This window comes from Lepidothrix coronata, unplaced genomic scaffold (genome assembly GCF_001604755.1).
Source record: "Lepidothrix coronata isolate B3197 unplaced genomic scaffold, Lepidothrix_coronata-1.0 Scaffold111, whole genome shotgun sequence".
Classification (NCBI taxonomy): domain Eukaryota; kingdom Metazoa; phylum Chordata; class Aves; order Passeriformes; family Pipridae; genus Lepidothrix; species Lepidothrix coronata.
In genome coordinates this window covers 1,952,649-1,973,267 of record NW_016690291.1, presented here as the reverse complement: position 1 = coordinate 1,973,267, position 20,619 = coordinate 1,952,649, and the positions used below count along the sequence as shown (strand labels likewise).

The 20,619-nt window shown below is 40.1% G+C and overlaps 1 protein-coding gene and 1 long non-coding RNA gene across 2 annotated transcripts in view; one reads left to right on the top strand and one right to left on the bottom strand.

The window, feature by feature from the left end:
* Window positions 1-758: 758 nt before the first annotated feature.
* On the bottom strand, window positions 759-11,472 carry LOC108502044. Its single transcript, XR_001876330.1, has 3 exons — window positions 11,222-11,472; window positions 2,344-2,417; window positions 759-824 (listed from the first exon to the last, which is right to left on the bottom strand). It is a non-coding gene; the product is annotated as an uncharacterized LOC108502044 (long non-coding RNA).
* A 50-nt stretch (window positions 11,473-11,522) lies between these two features.
* The window catches only part of STX18 (syntaxin 18), a 60,955-nt gene continuing 51,858 nt past the window's right edge, over window positions 11,523-20,619 (top strand). The window contains exon 1 of the mRNA XM_017824506.1: window positions 11,523-11,720. Within this exon, the coding sequence (XP_017679995.1) occupies window positions 11,559-11,720 (162 nt within the window). The 5' untranslated portion in view covers window positions 11,523-11,558. The remainder of the gene's footprint in view (window positions 11,721-20,619) is intronic.

Genomic DNA, 20,619 nt, shown 5'->3' with positions numbered 1-20,619 from the left:
TTTTTAGTGAAAGGTGGTGAAAAAGCTGAACAAGTGGGTTAAAGATTTGACACTGTTTTAATAAGAAGCTGTCAGGTTTTATTATTTTGTAGCCAACCATTTTGCTTGTAAAACCTGTCATGCAAACAAGGAATTATTGCAATAAACCAAATGACAAACAGAAAATTTCATAAAAGCAAACCAACCCTTTGAAATTAAAAGCAAGATTATTGCTGCTTTCTAAAAAACTACAGAAAGAGGTATCTTTCAGATAAAAACAATCATATTTTCATTTTTTTACCAGCTTTGCATCTGCCTTGCTTCCTGTCTTTAAGTCAGTGAGAAAAGTGCAATCTTTTGGATATGAAAGGGTAGAAAAGAGAGCTTTTTTTTTGTAACTAATGTATGATTATAGCAGATATGCCAACAGAAGCATTTTAGAGATGTTTCTATTGGAAGTGGACTTTTGTTTTGAGGCAGCATTCGCCAGTAAGTGATGTCTAGCAATACTTGCTGCATGCTCATATAGAAACCTATGTCTTCAAGCTCTCTGCTATAATTAATAGCAGTAATTAGCCCGACATTATTTGAAACTGAATTCATAATAAGGAGTTAGTTTATTTCTTTTTGTAAAGAACATGAGAAAGAAAATGCTTTGCTGAATTAATAAGTGGGCTTCAGAGGCACACATCCACCAGTGCTCATGAGTTGCCAGTGATCACACAGGTTACCTAAGGTTCCTGAATTCACAGAGCTGAAAACACATATGACTGTCTGCTGGCACTGTGCTCCCAGTCTTGTGGCAGTCAAACTAACACAGCTCTGCCGAGTTCCCTCAGTGCAGCCTGTGAATAACACAAGAGTTTTCCATGCATTGAGGCTGTGGGCTTATTTCCTTCAGGCCTATAGCCTCTTCATCTCTGTACCAAAAGCAGCCCAGAGAACCGGACTTCTCCAACAATGCTACATCAGAACTTTTGGGAAGTGATTTTGAGCTGCGTGTGGAGGCACTTCACTTTACTTCCTACCTGGGGGATCAGCTGGGAAAGACCACCCTGCTCATACTATTCTTCTCCAAGTCAAATTCTAATCCACAGTTGTATTTCTTCTACAGGTATTATTCCTTTAAAACCATCTTAACTTACAAATTTATAGTTCATGTTGTTCCAGTTACTTGTTAAGCAATAAGGTTGCTAAACAAGTTTTTTAAAATCTCTGAATAACCCCATATGCATATGCATTGGACTATATGCACACCATAGTTTCATAGTAATTTAGTTCTACACAAATGTATTCACAAGCATGGAAGTCTAAAAATGCCCTTTCAAGCACAAAACATTGCTATCGTTACATACCTTATCACTTATAATCACATTCAAAATCTCCATCTGAGCTGGACAAAGGGAAAACTTACCTGTGGTCAGACTTCTAGAACTGAAGTTGATAATTCGTGATCAGCTAATGGAAATGTGTTGACATATGAATTACAGTTGCAAGTTTAAGCATGTATGTTGCAAGCAACTATGGGTTGGAAAGGAAAGGGGACAATGAATTGAATAAATGGGTTTGGTGATGTATGATAGCTGATACCCACTCAAGTAATCTTGATTCAAAGTTTGGACTGTAGGTAGAGGTGTTAAAATCTACACGATATGATAAACTGCAAGGAATTTGCTAACTTTTTTTTTTAAAAAAAATTCAAATGGAACTTTTAATGTATCTCTGAAATCCACTCAGTTGATACTAACCTCAGAATATGAATTTACTGTTATTTTTTTATCCCATATTTGTACTATTGCATCTCATAAAGATGAGGGGTTTGATGTTCAACTCTGAAGACGTAACAACAAAATAATCCATCTCTGAAAGATTTCTGTAGATATAAAGCCCTAAGAAAGAGAATTATAGCTAAGATTTTCAGAATTTTTTTTTTTTTTTTGTGTAAGCTCTATTTGAGAACCTTAAAGGTATCTGGTTATCAAAGGATTTTTAATTTCACATGTTCTAAAAAATAACTTAAATTACATATCCAGAAACAGACGCAGCCATAATCACTAGTAATCTTTAAAAACCACAGGCATGGTTTCTTTATCAGTTTATGCCACTCTTACTTAGGATCATTACTGGAAAAGGGAGTCCTAACCTCCAAGTTGCCTCTGGTTATGCACTCTTGATGCATTAAATATGCTGGCACTCATGGTCATGAGCAAGCCAATCTGATGGAAATATAAGCCTCCAGAAAACGCAAGGCGATCTGCTTGACTGGGCAGCCACACAAGTGGTAATGACAGCACATGGGCACAGGCTGCCAGGGCAGGCAACAGGCAGGATGGGTCTTTCAGCACCAGCCTGAACTTACATTACCTTAAGAGATGGTGTAACTGCATCCTGAGGCTGTGTGCGTTTGCTTCTTGTTCTGTGTAAGCAATCTGCTGGTGCTTTGCCAATAAGCAGACAAAGAAATAGAAACAATACAAAAAATATTAACCTTTAATAAAACAAAACTTTAACTTCTTCTTAGAGTGAGAGAAGAGGAGGAAAAAGAATGTAGACTAAGCGTGCTCTTGCTTTAAGCTTTTGGTTTACATATTTATATTTCCAGTGATTATGAATTTAAACCAGCATCTCCAAGCTCTTTTGCAATTGAGCAGCTTTAAGTGCTCACAAATGCCTACAAAATTCCATAAATCCTTCCACGAGGCAGCAAAACATACCAGGAGCTAGTCACCTGTCAGTGGAAGACAAGTAGGTCTTGAGGAAAATGCAGCAGAGGTAGTAAAATCTAGCAACACTATAAAGAATGGAAACCACAGGAAGAAATGAAGGTAGTTAAAATAGTTACTGCAAATTAAATTTAGCCAAGACATGTATGATGGTGTACAACCCTTTTCCCAATCTCAATCCTGTTAAAAACTGCCATGAAATGGGTAATGACAAAAGGGAATGTGAATCTCCTTTAGTTTCATCTGAGATGTATCTCCAGAGCAAGTAAGAAGCTTGCTTTTGAAATGTATTGTGTTTATTTCCTCTGAGCCAGTGTAAATTTTACCCATTGTTTTAATTGGACCAGATCCTTAGTGTGTTACTGAATAAATTACCAAACCCACTTCCTACTTTTCTTGGAAATGTCTCCATTTCCCATATTCATTCAGTCCAGGTCTTCCCTGAGCTTCAACTCTGTCAAACCTTACAAACTACTAGGACAAGAAAGAACTGTAACTCTGGAACTTTGCAACGTATTTGGAACATTTTCTTTAGCACATGCCATATGGGAGTAGAATTTTGAGCAGATAAACTCCATAGTAAAAGTCCTACACAGAAAATGAAATATGGCCTTTGCAAAGTATTTTCTTATTTTTTAAAGAAACACAGTATATGATCACTGTTACGCTAAAATTCAGCCTGATTCAGCACTGGGCTGTATTGCCTACCCTCCCATTGACTTCAAAATGAATAAGCTCAGCCTGGGTATTTGAGAATTCATTGCTGCAAAGACATATTCTGGCAGGTCAACACAAGCATTATTCATAAGCCTCAATTCAGTCTGTCATCTGAAATGAAAGAGAGCCTTTCTTTAAAAAGCTAAAATCCATCTTTAATTTGTTATCCTAGTAACTGTATCAAAAACTGTTTTAAAACAAGTATTAAAAATGAGAGCAAGATGATGAGCAATGGAAACACAGTAAAATAGTTCTGGAAGTGACTGCAGGGCCACCAAATCCTTGCTTCAGCTATTGCAGGCAACCAGTTCATATAATCTTTTTCATAAATATATCAAACGCTGTCTTAAAAGAAGCTAGTTTTATTTCTTCAGTTAATGCTATTGTACAGTTATTTGTACTTCTTCCAGTTTGAATTACAGATTCATAGATTATATGCCAGAGGGGACCACTGTGATCATCAAATTTGACCTCCATAATCTGCAGGATTGCCCTGACTTCATTTAAGAAGCCAGTGTGTTTGCAGCCATAAGTTTACTAGGGAAAGGGCATAAAAGCCATGGTACCAGTGTTAGACTGATGGGATTAATCAGCTCATGTTAACATACTGTTATCATATAGTAAAGGGAAATGTTTCAAAAGAATACTCCAGTCTGAAACATAAAGTAAAATCATTTGGACTTCCAGAGAGGTCATGGTTGAAATATCACAAAACTCTCTTTACTCAAAGCAGATGCTTATTAAGATTAATTTAGTGTGAAAAATGAACCAGAATGCATATAAAAGACAATGCCTCCTCAATTATGTAATAGGACACCTTCTCATTATGTTGTGTTCACTGAAGATGATGGTATTTTCCTAGGGGATGTATAACTACAGTTTGCCAAAGTCCCTCTCCCTCATTTTAGATTAAATATCAGACTGCAGAGCATGAAGCCAAGTGAACAGAAACAAGAGAATTCAAATAAACATCAATTTAAATGAAAAAGAAAAGGCCTGTTAAGCATGTTTTCTAAGTAAATGTGTTCAAAATAGAAAGTTACAATGATGTCAGGAAACAAATACAGAGAAAAATCACCAGAATTTAATATAAACAAAAATACCTCTTTCCTACACTTTCTACATGTATCAAAATGAAACACAATCTATAAGTGCAAATATTCATGGAACTTTTCAGATAACTGGAGCAACTTGTCTTGCCACCTTTTCTCTTTTTTTCCTGTCTCTTTCTGTGAGCTCCCTCCAGTGTTCTCAAGGAAGTATTGAATCATTTCATTTTGGTATATTCCATTTTTATCACAGGAAGCACCATGATAAGAAAGATTATATTTATCTAATCTCCAAAGACGGCCAGTCTGAGCTGAGGGTCTAGTCTAAAGTAGATTGTCAAAATAGGCACTGATAGAAGAAGATGTCCACGACAATGTCCCTTAGAATGAATGGCACACTTTGCCAAAAGGGTAACTGGCTGTAGAGGTGGCTAGAGAATGACTTGAGACTGTGTACCAGCTCTGAGATTATTTAGAGTTAAGGAGTATCAATTCTTTCCTTATTTTCCCCTTAGGGACTAAAAAGAAGGATTTCTGCTCTAAACTGAAGGTTCATCAGTTGGAAAAGGGAGATGACCAGGAAAGCCAGGTCCCTGACTCTCAGTCGTCAACATGAAAAAAACAAATTGGCTCCAAGACCCTGTCAGGTAAGGTACTTTCTGTATTGCAATAATAATGCCTTTGTACAAGTCTAAGCTGAAAGGCTAAGGGGATATGATTACACTTTGGCAGAAACCATTCAGGGCACTAGTACACTGTGGACATGCCAGTCTGCTTGGAGCCAGCTCAGGGATCTCTATACAGCGCTGCTGTGCAGGCTGCAAACACGTCAAAAGGGCTCTAACACCTTTTATTCTAGTTTAACTCCTGCTTCTACCAAAATAAGCAAGAATAGAATCAGGCACTCTATTTCTATGCCTCATCTTCTGGCTTTGTGGATTTACTAAACTGAGATGATATACATGAGAACAAAATTATTCTCTAAAAGGCTACTCTTCCCGGTTTATTTCTGCTGGTTTGTTTTTTGTGTCTGTTCACTAACAGAATAAAATCAATATAAGCTGGGGCTGTTGCAGTACCGTTCTACCCTTTTTTCCACAAGCTATTTTCTCCCATTCCTTCCCTTGTACCCACAGTAGTGCTTTGTGCAACTGAGTCATGAAAAGTTCAGGGAGCTTAGCTGTAAGTAAACTAGGCAAATACTGTGAGAATGTACATAATCTTAGTCATAAGTAATAGAACTACAGATAACATAATTTTGAGCACTGCAATGTCAATTAGTTTGGTGTCTTTATTGCTGCTTTAGTTATTGTGAAAGCCACTGTGACAAGTCACTCTAGTGATATCCAGCAGATAGAGAGCCATCGCCTAACCTCAGAAATGTCCGAATGGAGCTATGGAATTACTCCAGTCCTTTGTGGGTTTGGCAAAGACTTTGTAGAATCTCTGGTGACGTAGGCTGGGCCTGATTCAAATCCCAACAACGGAAATGTCTTTGATTTGGTTTATTGTTATTTCTGACCCTATAAATGTGGGAAGCACTTAGGCACTAGGACATTATTTCCCTTACATATCAGTTGGTCATTGAAGTTTACATCAATTGAAACAAAATTAAAATTCGTTTGCTTTTTCATCTTTTACTTTTAAAGCACACATAATAACATAAACTAAATGCCCGTCCAACCATCATGTTGGATGGTGTGTTATGTACACAGCAGGATTTGAGTTTCTTATGAGAAAATTGAACAAAAATGATCCAGATTTCACAACTCCTTTTCTTATATCACTGTTTGTAAATAACTTCACTTTTGCTTGTTAATATGGAATCAGTGGAGGATCACATTTAAATACAGTTCCTGTTGAATACAAGACATCAATATGCTCTGTGTTGTGTTCCATGACTGAAGTTCATCTTCATATTCCATAACAGATTTTTTATTTATCCATTTTCATTAAGGGGTTGGAATTTTAGAGAGTAGCTAGGTTGGTTTCACTTCTAAAACCGTGAATATTGAGAAATAAATTGAATCTGGTCTAAGTTATGGGGAACAGCTGTGTCTGCACTGTTTTTCAGTCTTCATAGTAGGATAGTTCCAGAAAAGTGGTTTTTTTAACCTCTCTCCTCCTCTTTTCACAGTTGGCCTATCAACATTATTTTTCATGGCGAATTTCTGAAGGATCTCTTGCATACATTCTTTTACCTCTGGTCACTGCCAGTAACTCAGAGCTTGTGGGACAATGTGAGCATCCTACATATACAGTATTTATTGCATAAATATTTTCAAGCCAAATCCTCTTGCATTCAATATTGTGGGCAGGGGCGCGCAAAATTCAAGCCCGTCTTTTGTGCTCATTGTATCCCATTTCTAAGGCCCCATAGGGTGACAAAGTGTGTAGTTGTTAGCAATACTCATTTTCTTCACTACCTATGTTAAATTATATATGTAACAAGTCTGCACTGATTTCTTTGTGTTGGCTGCTGCTCAATTTATAGGGGTTCATCTTCTCAGGGAAGCTTGTGGCAGAAAATCAGGTTGTGAATGCACAAGGCACTACACCTGAACATTCCTGAGCTTAGTCAAAGCTGCCTCTTAACATTCATCAGTGTCATTTAGAGACTGTTCAAAGGGCACTTTGTCTCAGCTGGGTTATTGCCATGTATATTTTCACAACTCTTGAAGTTCATTTACTCTAACTACTGCTGCTGTTGGATCAGCCAAGAAGCAGTAGTGATAGGGTGGCCAAAAAACCCCTAATATACACTGTATTATAAGAGTTAAAGCTTTGTAGGATAAGCAGTTTTACAATTTGAGTTACAAATTGAGCAAACAACTGAAGATTTTACCCTCTGAAGTTTCATGCTGTGGAGAATAACATCTATATAATTGGGTTTATTCCTTTCTTATAAAACCTTGTCTAAAAGGTAATTTTTTTCTGGTGAAGAACTACAGTTTTCTTCCTCACTTGGAATTTTACATGCTTTTTACATATAATGTCCAAAGGCAAGGAAAATGTTTCCATTTAATTGAGGAAGAATCATCACTCCTGAGGATTGTTCTTGCATGCACTAGCCAGCTCTTTAATATTTCAGTAGTTCAAATTTAATTGCATTGAACACACACACACACAGAAGCAGAAACACACACACACTTCTTTGGTGATGTAATCTGGATAGCATGTATCATGTTAGGATTTACATTACAACTAAAGGGTGGGTTTATAACTGACTTCCTTTTGAATGAAATATGCTTCTGAATGACTGGAAAATCGAGTTATTTTTTCTAAAAATTTCTATTGTTATACATCATATATACAGACCTGTTTTAAGGCAAAAATATATTTTATGTAAAGGGTTTCTATTCGAACCATTTTTGGTGTAAATTTTGTTGTGATGGTCTAGTTCCAGGAAGAATAACAGAACCTTGATGTTATTGCCAATTGAACTGGTTTCTAGCAGTAAATATTTGTTGCCACACACAACAGAAGTTGCTTATGCAGTTCATATTCATTGTTTCCACAAAATTTTGTTTCAGTGTATACAGTGACCATACTTCCTTTGTACACGTTGAATTGTCTTCCAGTTCTACTTTTAAACACCAAAGATTTCTTTACACATCCACAAAGTTGTATTTACTTTGAGTGCAAGTCAATAAGCATGCATGCTGTTGGTTTAAAAGTTTAAACTGTCATCAAATACAGTTCCTCCCTTTTTGATTTGTGTTGATCACAAATGTGCACTGTGAGCAAACTGACTTCCTTTTGATATTGCCTGTGCCAAATATGGACCTTTGTCACATTGGAAGGGAAGACGTTCAGGAGCTCTATCGCTCGTGTTTACTTCTCACACCAAAGGAAATTTGAGGAGTTACCTGTCTCTGAGTGGAGACAAACCCCACTGGCCCCTCTTTACTGGGCACATTCATTGACAACCACAGGGAAACATCGACTCCTTTTCACTAGCAGGTTTGCCCAGGACATTTTACAGGACGTGCCTGTTAAGAAGGTACACCAAGACCTGATGATCACCAAGCTGCTCTCACACTGCACACAAAACTGTTGTAGTTTGCAAAGTCCTAATTTCTTCTCATCCAGACATGCTCCCGCTGAGGCACAAGAGAGTGCACAGTGCATGTGGTCTTACAGCCTTACCTGCATTGCTTGTGGTGGGACTGTAGTCCTTTGTGTGTGGTTTTGGGATTTCACTCCAACCTTAAAATCTTAAATTTCAAGATCAGTTTTTTTAGCAATTACAGGAAGCTCGAGCACGTACTATTGAAACCTATCTGCTCCAAAGTAAGCCATAAGCTTTCAAAGGAGGTGGCTGTGGAAGTGCAAATAACTACTGAGCAGATGCAGTTACTGTATACAGGAAGCTAGGATCAAGTTCAAATAAAAGCTTTGGGCACCAGTTCTTAGCAACTGATTTTAAAGCAGTTGTAATCTTCAAAGCTATCTATTTATCTCTACAGCAGAGGCCCTGGGTATTATATACCTAATGAGTTAGACCACTTGAGCAACCTTCTTTCACATTAAAAAGGTACTTTAACTTTTTCCTTTGCCAGATTAACTGTTCAGTCTATTTCTGACAGATGAGATCAGCTATATGGAATTTTAATACTCTGTTCCTTTTAAAATGTGTCTCTGTTTATCTCCTTGGGCCCGGAATGGAAGTTTTAAGACTGCTGAGGTTCAAAATTGGTTGTGTACTATTACTATTACTATGGCTGTTTTGGGGTGTTTTTTCAGTAACTGTTGGTCACATACACAAAGCACAAATAAATAAGTAAAAGTAGAAATAAAGACATGATCTCGTTCCTGAAAAACTTTCCAGGTAAGGTCCCGATCCAGTGAAAGAGTTATGTGCTTAACTGTGTGTGCCATGTGTGGTTCCACTGACCTCAGAGGGAGTATTCTCAGTAGTTTAACATGTGCATAAATCTTTGCAAAGTTGGAAGGTACACTACAGCATGTCTGTTAAAATTTATTTTGCTTCAATAAACTGTAGTTTCTTTTTTCTTCCAAAAATGTTTAGAGTATTCCAGTTATTTTAAAGAACTTAAATTTCATTAGAAAACTATTAAACTATTACTTCACATAGGCACCAATAAGTGTTTTTTTCCTAAAAGCAGGATGGGAAGGTGAAGTTCAAAATTTCTAAATAACTTTTATATTTCTACAGTTTAAATGTCAAAAAGCAGCACTCTAATAGGAAAAACTCTGTAGATTCTTATCCAATAGCCACTTACTTAAATGGGAATACTTCAAGGGAGTGTAAATGTTTGCTTCATTAAATGTTGGAACAAACTACATAGTTGAAGGTGCACAAAACCAGAGGTTAATGGTATCACCTACACTTTCAGGAGCATACTACATGGGCTGAGCAGTGAACTTCTTATTTCTACTGGCAAAAAGCTACCTGTGCAAGTGCCTGTGTTTGTGGAATAAGTTATTACTTACTGACAAAACCACAGCACCTGAAACATATAGCATTCACAAACACGTCTCAGAAGAGTCTTCAAGGAGTTTAAGAGTGAAGGGTATCAGTGTAATCAAAACACTCTTGGAATTTGATTAAATGTGTTTGCTTTGTTATGCAAGGGAAAAAAACCCACCAATTTTAGGAAACATAACTGAAAGTATCTGATTTACCATGTGTGAGTTTCACACAGCTTTATTAAACATGTCCTTTGCTGAAGTATCTTTACACTGAATTTCTTAATCTTGAAAGAGCAAAGCATTTGGCTCAAGGTTCAATCAAATACTGCTGACCTTCCTAGAATGACAACTTTAATCTCCTTCATTGTCCACTTTTTTAATACTTTAAATATAGTCTCATGGTAAATCCAGCACCGAGGACAGGGACTTCAAACAGTCTATTCCTTTAATTAGAAATACATATCTATACCACAATAAAAACACAATTTAAAATAGAACAGTAATAACAAAGTATGAATGAATACTAATTGCAATATAACTATGAGGGAACCACTAATATATAGCCAAGGCTGAGTTGATGGGAATTGAACTGAAAGCAGAATAGTAATTAACCAGAGAAGAAAGCCTTATACCCTGGAGTAGATAGGAAAAATAGTTGTGGTTGATTAAGTTCCAGTCCACTGAGGCGAGGTAGGATTTTGAAATTGTGTTCTTTGGAAACTATCTCAGGGAATGTGCTTCTGGTCAGTGAAAGGACAGTTAAAAACTACATGGTGTCTGCTGGATCCCAGAGCATTAGATGGCATATATACATATATAGATATATATATTTACATATACACACTTACATATACATACATCTCTCTCTCTCTCTAAAAACACCACCACTAGTTATTGGGTCAAAAGCTTAGACAGAGACAGAGTCACAGAATATGCTGAGTTGGAAGGGACTTACAAGGATTGTCGTGTCCAACTCCTGGCCCTGCACAGGACCATCCCCAAGAGTCACACCATGTGCCCGAGAGTATCGTCCAAATGCTCCTTGAACTCTGCCAGGCTTGGTGCTGTGACCACTTCCCTGGGGAGCCTGTTCCAGTGCTCAACCACTCTCTGGATGAAGAAATTTTTTCTACTGTCCAACCTAAACCTCCCCTGACACAACTTCAGGCCCTTCCCTCGTGTCCTGTCACCGGTCACCACAGAGAAACAATCACTGTCTGATCGCACCTGTGGCCATTTCCCAGGGCAGTCTCACACCAGCGCCAATTCCCGACCCAGTGCAGATCTGCTAACGTGTATTAATCAACTCTAACTAACCTGTCTTTCCACGACCAAGCTGCCGAGCCTGGGACACCGCGGGTAACAGCACCACTGGCGACACCTGCCACGGCACCGCAGCGGGGCGGCCTACACGCCCGAGTTTTGCTGGAATATAACTCTGATTCCCCGCAGAGCAGCTATTAGACCGGAGGAGGCGGCAGCCCCCAGTGTCCGCACTCGCGTCGCCGGTTCCCGCGGGCACGAGCCGCTCCCGAGCGCTTCCCGATGGAAGCGGGAGCCTCCCCGCCCCCTCCCGCCCCGCCGCGCAGGGCGGAACGCGCCGCGCGGGGCCGCGTTGCGCGGGGACGGGCGTGCGGAGGCACCGGCGGGCGCCATGGCGGTGGACATCACGCTGCTCTTCAAGGCCAGCGTGAAGACCGTCAAGACCCGCAACAAGGCGCTGGGGGTGGCGGCGGGGGACAGCGCCAGGGACGAGCTGCTCAAGCGGGGTGCCACCCGCTCCAAGAGCGACTTCACCGGCCGCGCCCGGGAAGTGGTGAGTGAGGCCCTGGGGGGAGGGCGGGCTGCCCGCCCCTCACCGCCGCCCCAGAGCGTCCGGCGGGACCCGGGGACAGCGAGCAGGCCCCGGAGCCGCCCGCAGAGAGCCCCGGGGCAGCGCTTTCCCACACGGGTGTGGGCTGGGAGAGCCGCGGGCCGGCGCGGCTGTGGCGGCCGGGGACGGCTCCGAGCCCGGCTGTCGCCTCCAGGCTCCTCCGGGGCGGCCCGGGGGCTCTCCGGGCCGCGGCCCCTCCTGCCAAGGCTGCGGTTCCGTGGTGCAGAACCGCCGTCCCTTCGGCCGTGCCGGCGTGCACGGGTGTTCCCTCACGCCAGCTGCCACGTAAGAGAGCGCTCCCCCAGCACTTGTGTTCGTCAGCGTTTGTAATTCCTTTTCCTACTTGCTGCCTTTAGTTTGGTTGCCTCCCCTGCCACACAGTATGGCTTTAAAATGCCAGTCCTAGGCAAATTAAATGTACAGAGGTAATCGGAACGTTTTAAGACTTGAAAAGACAAGCACTGGAAAGTTAGGGAATTACAGACCTGAAAGCTGACGGGCATTAGTAATTCAGTCCACAGTCGTTCTGTAAGAACAGTTTTGTCACAGATTGTTTTCCTCCATACTGAGTCAAAGGCAAAGTTTCAATAACATATATTTAATAAGGCACTGGACTGTACTTTCAAAACTAAGAGAAAAAGGTTGCTTAATACAGTCTCTGAGGATACAGGCTTACAGAATGCATATGCAAGTTTAGGACTAAATGAAGAATGCACAAGTTGTCTTGTTCTGTCACTTTCTGACTTAGGGATGATTTAGTTTTCAAGCATAGATATTAATGTCATATTTCTGTCCTCTTTGTATGTTTCCCAATTGTGAGAGAGAGTACATAAAAACTGATGTGTTTTATAACACTTGAGTTTAGTGGCTCAGTGACTGCTTTGAGGCCTAAGCAGAGGTGTCAAGTTGAGTACCTGTTAAATGAACATATAATTAGTCACCATTAGAAAAAAATGATATGTGACTTGTCAGCTCTGAGTTGCTAGGAGGGATCTATCTGCAGCAATCAGACCTGTCCATAAAATTACATTTGTGATCTTTTCCATGAGATCTACCTCCTCCCCCCCACACTGCATTTTTTCTGATTTTAACTAAAGGCAGTGTTAGAGAGAACAGGCTTCTTCAGTCTTACCCAAGGAAGAACAGAGCAGACTTCTCAATTTCAATCTTCTTCATCAACAAAGGTGAAACTTTTAAATCTGCACTTGGGCTGGTGCTGAGGGCAGGTTGTTACCCCCTAAGAGTTTAGCAGTAGATGGTGTTTGGATGGATTAATGAAGTGTTTCACAGTTATTTGTGGTAGTAGAGGAAGCCTGAGGAAATCTGAGGTTTTTATGTTCTACTCAAGATACTCTTATATCCACAGATTTCTGTTTGTTCCCTCTGAAGCTTTTTACCTTCTGCCCAATTGCCACCAGTGTTATTTCTGTCTGCACTTCCATTCCTTCTCAGTTTCAGTCTGTATTTCAGATAACTGACAGCCTCAAACTAGATTCATGTCCACCTTTTACACCCTCCTAGTCTTTGCTCCCTCTTCCCTTTCTATGACCAGGGCTCCCTTGCTTTTGCTTTCTTCCAGTTTTGATTTTCTTCCTTAAGGTCCTATTCATACTTAGGCCTCGCCTTACCCTCATTTTCTCGTTGCCCCACCATAGTCCTGTACTGTGATGGTGTGCTAGAGCCATGTCCTTTTCCTCCTGCCTTAGTCTTTTGGTTTTTCCTTAGTCACAGTTACTGTTTCCTGGAGACCCCAGTCTTGTCTCTGAACTCCTTACCCTTTCTGAGTTTCCTCTGTGCATTGTCCAGACAACAGAAAGAAGGACAAAGATGTGGATAAAAGTGTCTTGATTATTGCAAGAGCTTCAAGTGAAGTAAACAGCGAATGGCAGCAGGGATGAGCTGAAGCTCTTGAGGGGTAAAATGGGTTTAATTAATGGTACTTATATAAACAATGACTTTGGAGAAGAAGTGAAAGCTAAAAATGTGTTGCTGAAGCATGTGTGAACGTGATATCTCTTGACATGCTGATCATGGAGAAGGAGGAGATGGATTGGCCTTGCTCTGTAACACCTGTACCTTTGTGACAGTGAGCCAGCAACATGCCAGACTACAGACCACCATCTAAATGTGTGAATAAAGCATTGAAACTACAGCTAGAAGAATAAGCTGTAAATAAATTATGATTTTAACTGCTTGTTTCAGCCAAATACAGTTCAGTTTGATTATGTATGTGCCACACCCTCTTTCAAATACTTTGTTTAGCCTTGCAATTAAAAACTTAGCTGCTTTGGCCAAGACTGTGCAACTTGGGGTGTGGGGCATCGACCACCTCTCTGGGAAGCCTGTTCTGGTGTTTGACCACCCTCTCAGTAAAGAAATGCTTCCTAATGTCCAGCCTAAACCTCCCCTGGCATAGCTTTGAACCATTCCCACTCATACTATCCCTGGATACCGGAGAGAAAAGGCCGGCACCTCCTTCTTCAGGTCCCCTCCCCAGGAAGCTGTAGAGAGCAATGAGGTTGCTCCTCAGCCATCTTTTCTCCAAACTAGACAAGCCAAAAGTCCATAGTGGAAGTTCTCCGTTTGACCTGCAAATATGGAAATAGTGAAATACACGGAGTCCACACACAGAATTTCTCCTTTCAACATTATATTCTGGGTGGGTTTGCGTAGCATCTTGCAGGTAGAGCTGTACTGATGCCACCTGTGCTCCAAGCTCCAGAAGCATCAGCCAGCCCTGGCAGCACAGGTGGAGTGTGAGACTGGGTGGCTGCTTAGCTGTAGTATCAGAAATCTCCTTTGTAGTCCATCCCATGGAGGTTTTGTGTCATGTTATTAATGTGTTTGAACACTTGACTGAACTGTATTAAGTGATATAATTCTATTGTGTATTGTATATTCTTTTTCTCCTTTCTGCCCCTGAAGGACTATGAGTCTTCCTCTAGGATTTGAGAACTGTGGAGGTTTTTTTGTTTTGTTTTGTTTTTGTTTGTTTGTTTGTTTTTTTGTTTTTTGTTTTCATTGTGTACAGTCTTAAGTGATGTTTAAGAAGGAAGATTGAAGGTGCTTAGCATTTGAGGAAGAAGCTGGCAAAATTGTAGCAATAATCCTACACAGCAGGCACCTGTATTTATGGTGAAGTTTCATTGCACTTGGGAGATAAAGTCCTGGTTTACGTTCTCAAACTTAATGTGATTTTTTTTGTGGATTGATGTAGGCATAGAGAATGTAGAATATAAGAGTTTTGACTTGAATAGATATGGTGTGGGGAAGCTGGTATAGAGATGAAAGGATATCTGTGTGCTCTTGGTATTCTGTGTTAGTCACAAGAAAACACTTTAACATTCTGTATTACTTTGTATTTTTTTGAAGCTGACTGTTTTATGCTGTATTGCTGCAGTCTCTGGGGAGCTGATGAAGGTTTTTGTATTTGAGACTAAGTTGTTAACACAAGGATGTTACGAGGTCATCTATAACTGTGGTAATGTTGGTTGCAGAGACTGGTGTTGCTGGTGATGTTGTTAATCTGTGACAAAACTGATCCATATAAATCGAAGATTAGTGTTATGGCTGTGAACTTGTTGAAAGGATTTTCTTTGCCCTAGCATTGACCCATCACTGTTTGTTTGGTTTGGGGTTTTTTTGGTCTGTCAGCTGCATTGTACAACCATTGGGTTGTCTGATATGTAATGAAAGATGACTTACACTTTATGTATGGTGAATGTTTCTGGCATGTCTCCATCTCTTCACCAGTTGCATATTGACTAGGACCAGGTAAGAAATGATTCTAGAGGGATTCCCTAGAGGAAAGCTACAGTTACAGTGACATACTTTCCATTACTTGCAATTTATAAAAGATTGTTAGAATTCATTATCTGTATGTTAGTGCTTTTTGATGAATTAAAACAAAAGCAGCATTTTTTTCTCTTAGACTTTACAGTTACATGGCTATTTTTAGTGCAGTATACAGGGATATTTAAGTTTGTATTCTGTCATACTTGTACAGGCATATGTAGCTGTGGCAGGTTGATCCTGACTGGATGCCAGGTGCCCACCAAAGCTGCTCTATCACTGTCCTCCTCATCTGGACAGGGGAGAGAAAATAGAACAAAAGGCTCATGGGCCATAAGGACAGGGAGAGACCACTCGGTAGTTATTGTCATGGATAAAATTGACTCAAATTGGGGAAATGAATGTAATTTGTTACCAGTCAAATCAGAATAGGATATTGAGAAATAAACCAAATTCTTAATAACACCTTTCCCCCACCTCTCCCTTCTTCACTAATTCTCTGCCTCCTCCTCACCAGTGGCACAGGGGGACTGGGAATGGGGGCTGCGGTCAGGTCATTGCACAGTGTCTCTGCTGTGCCTTCCTCCACAGGGGAGGACTCCTGACTCTCTTTCCTTCTTCCAGCATGGGGTCCCTCCCATGGGGTGCAGTCTTTCAGGAACAAGCTGGTCCTGCATGGATCCCCTGTGGTGTCACAAGTCCTGCCAGCACACCTGCTCCAGTGTGGGCTCGCTCCTCTCTCCATGGGGTCACAGGTCCTGCCAGGAGACTGCTTGAACTTCCCATGGGGTCACAGCTGGCTTGGGCACCTGCAGTTGCTCCAGTGGGGGGTCCTCCAGGGGCTGCAGGTGGATCTCTGTTCCACCATGGACTGTCATGGGCTGCAGGGGGGCAGCTGCCTCACCATGGTCTGCACTGTGGGCAACAGGGACATCTGTGCTTCAGTGCCTCTGCTTCTGCACTTGGTGTCTGCACAGTTGTTCCTCTCGTATATTCTCCCTCCTCTCTCCAGCTGCAGTTACTGTTGTGCAGCAACACATTTGCACCCCCTTCTTAACTCTTATCCCAGAGGCACAACCACTTTTGCTGCTGGGCTTGGGCTTGGCCTTGGCCAGTGACAGGTCTGTCTTGGAGCTGGTTGGTGTTTGCTCTGTCAGACATTGTGGGGGGAGCTTTGGGCAGCTTCTCACAGAAGCCATCCCATAGCCCCCCTGCTACCAAAACCTTGCCACACAGACCCAATATATTTGTTCCTTGGTACGGTGTCAGATTTGGGATTAAGCTAAATGATTGAAGAATTTTACTGATTAGAGCAGAAGTATTCAAGAAAAAAAAAACAGACTTGCAGTAAGTGCTCAGTGACAAACATAAGCAGCGCAGAGGCTGAGTTTGTGAGACTAGTTCACAGCTTTACAATGTCTTAAATCTGTTATTTTGGATATTTTAAAAGATTGTCAGTTTTGGAAGGTGTTTCTGTTTTAGGACAATATTAGGAAATCTGACTGTTTAAGCCTTTCCTGGGTTTTTTTAATGGCAGGTATGAGCTATTGGAAATATCATCTGTGTCATATGCTGCTTAAGTATTTGAAAATATTGAAGGAAAGAGAACCTTTTATCTTTGCTCACTGTTCAATATGTGTTGGAGAAATGGAATCAAGGGTCATACAGCCTATTAACAGAAATAAATATAAAAAAATGATCAAGTAGAATTTCATGGCAGGCTTGATTGCAGCCATGAATAAAATCTCCTGATTTGCTATGGGAGGTTCTCAAAGTTTTGCAAAAAGCTAAAAAATGAAGTGTTGTAGCATGAATTCAAAACCAATACCAGGCATATCTGAAAACATATCCTTGAGATTGGAAAAATTGAAAGGTTAAATGTTTCTAAGTCTTTAAATGCAAAATTTCAGAATGATCAAATGTCCGTGTTTGAAGCTGTTGAACACATAAGGATGCCAGATTCATGAGGCTGCAACATCTGTTATTCATATAAGCTCTGTGTATGGATTCTGTAGGATGATTAACTGATTCTTCAAAAACAATTGGTATGATAGGCCAATATTCACATAAAAAATATGTTCAGCTGCTCTGTACAAATGTGTAATGAGGAGGAAAAATCCTCACATAAAACTTGCCTCCAAAACTAGTTCTCGTGAAAGCCAGAACAAATGGCATTGAATATAAATTTTAAGCAAACCTTTTAGTTTCAAGGCTACCTGACTTTTGTATGCTGCTTTGGCTACCCAGAGGGTAGTGGTGGCTTTTTTTTTTTTTTTTAATTTTACATTCTCTAGGTAAAACAGCTTTTCATGCATACCTGCAAAATCCAGCATATTCCATCGTTTGGAATGCAGCCCATGGGATAATTCAAAAGAGCAATGCTGTTAGAAGAGATGGAGAGATGATGTTTTGCCCTCGGTCCCAAACGTGGGGTCTTCCTGCACATTTTTGCAGTTTGTTATTTAGAGCATTCCCATAGGAGAAAAAAAGGTAGGAGTGTTTGTATATGGAGTTTACAATGGCTTCATCATTGCCACTGTCACTTCATTTAATAAAGCCCAAAAATGCCCCAAACCAGTAGCTGGTCCCCCAAATTGACTATAGAGGACCACCTTGAATAGCATGATATAATTGTTAACATAGCACAATTAAAACTGAGTGCTTTTAAACATACATACTTTCTGATCCCTTTCAGACTATTTGGGATTGCTTGAAGAAGCACCAAGAATAAAATTCAGCCACCAAGATTGTGTAACATATGCAGTATTAACAGAGAAAGACAAGTCTACACCCTCACTGGAAAATTTCTAGGGATTTACAAACAAAAAAAAAATTGAAAAATATTAGTAGATGAAATCCAGAGATCTAGATCTCAAAAAGAGAATTCCTTGTGCTTAATATAATTTTAATATAATAAGAAAAAGAGTAGACTTGCAGACTGGGAGGTCCACCGGCTTTTCCACTGCCTACTATTTTTGGATATATAGTAACTTCAGTTCTTGGCAGACCAATATACTGATGCAGGGAGTAGCACCATCTCTGTTCTAAAAGTAAAAGGTATATAAAAATAAAATGCCAAGTATTAAATGTTTTATTGGAATATACAGTAATTATTATGCTGCTGGTTCTGAGTCAAGTTCAGGTTGGTGACTCCAGAACGAATCACATTATTTCTGAGCTTTTCGAAAGACTGAGAAATATCCAAAATAAAGAAATAACCAGTTTATTATGTTAACTTTTATAGGATGGGACATGGATTTGCCGGGTCTAGGATAGACCGGAAAGGGACTTAATCCTTAAAACTTCCATATCCAAGAGTGGTACCATTAAAGTCTGTGGCAGAATGCAGGCAAAGCATCAAAGACTGTGGTTATGTAGTGAACTGCTTCTGTTGTGATTGAATAGCTGATACTAACCAGTGCTGTGAGGGAAATGGCCAAAAATGGTTAAAATTGTTGCTTTAATGGTTTTGGTTTTATACTCAAACTAAAAAATTATAACCTGATTTAATAAGGTTAGTTTATACGATCGTTTTGACTCTAATGATTACATAAGAATAACTCCCATGAGAGAATATTTGGATACAGGGGAAATATATACTGCTTGTGGTGTAGCCAATTATAGTCTTTATTAGAAATTAATGACTGTGCCAAATTTTGGACAGCGAGTGATATTTCAGTTCACTTCTTAACTTTTAATGAGAGGTACGTTCTAATAAATTGTGCCCACAGGTGAGGTCATTAGGATTAATTCTGACTTCTCCCATATATAGTTATGAACAGTCACTCTTTTCCCCAGAGTTCCCCAAAATGCAGTGATGCTGCGTTTTGTACTCGTTTACATGCACATGGGTTTCCCTCCCCCAAGTTGTAGGCAGAAAATATGATTTTGAATTATGCTTTTTCAAATAGGGAGTTACAGTGTACTGCTGTCTAATATTTCAGATTTATCTCGTTCCCTGTGCAAATTATGGTTAATGTTAGTTTTTAATTATGAGCATTGCTTTTACTTCTCATTTCCTTCATCCTTGTTAGAGAAAAAGTTTAGTCTGAGAGATGGAAGGGAAAGAAGTTGGTAATTTTAATTAGTAGAGGAGAAACATAAAAAGCTGGTTAAGGAAATAGCAGAGTAAAGATTTTTTTGAAAATACTTCTGGAGAAGAATGAAATGCTGACCTTGTTCAATGCATTAGGATTAAATGCCAAATCACTAATGTTCTCCATGTAATGCTTTTGGTTTTAGCAAAACTCACATTAGAAACAATGGTGACAGTATAGATTGGCCTTGAGGGAAAAGTTATGAACTCTTACATTTTGGGAAATGTCTGTGCAAATGTCTGTCATTGTGTCCCTCCCCTCCCCACCCCCAGCTTTGTTTGTTTGTTTTAAAGTACATTCTTAACTCCCTGGGAATTATTTTCTGAATATAACAGAACAGCGGGATTGAAAGTTGGCTTGGGAGACAACTTTCCTTAGTTGCCTGTTAATTTTGTTTTGACTAACTGGAACCCATGTGGTGCTGAGTCATCCAAAAGAATCTAAGGCTGCAGTTCCCATTTTGAGGATGTTGTCTTCGTCCTTACCTTACCTCCTTCCAGGCTGGTTGTGGAAGGTTCTTTCCTTGCTTGGGGTTGTTGGAGGAATCGTTGTATCATGTAGCTGGTCACTGAACTCTTTCCTGACTGTGGTTGTCCAAATTAAGCCAACACTTCTTGGGAGTTCTTGCTTTGTCATCCTGCCACAGATAAGGGTAACGTTTGTGGAAGTTTGTGGAGCATGAGTATACATTAGGATGACCTCTGAAGGAGAAAGGTGGGCTAGGGGCAGGATGGTGGAGCTCGAGGGGTCTGAAAGGCAGAGAGATACAGTGGAAAAGAAAGACAATAGAAAGCGAGCAGGCATAGCTGGAAGTAAATGGAAGGATGTATGATGGAGAAGAGACAGTCTAAGATTAGAGGTGGAAATATGGGTTAAAAATAAAAAATAAAAAGAATGAATATCAGGAAATGATATGGAGGTTATGATGTAATACATCTAAATAGGAAAGAAAG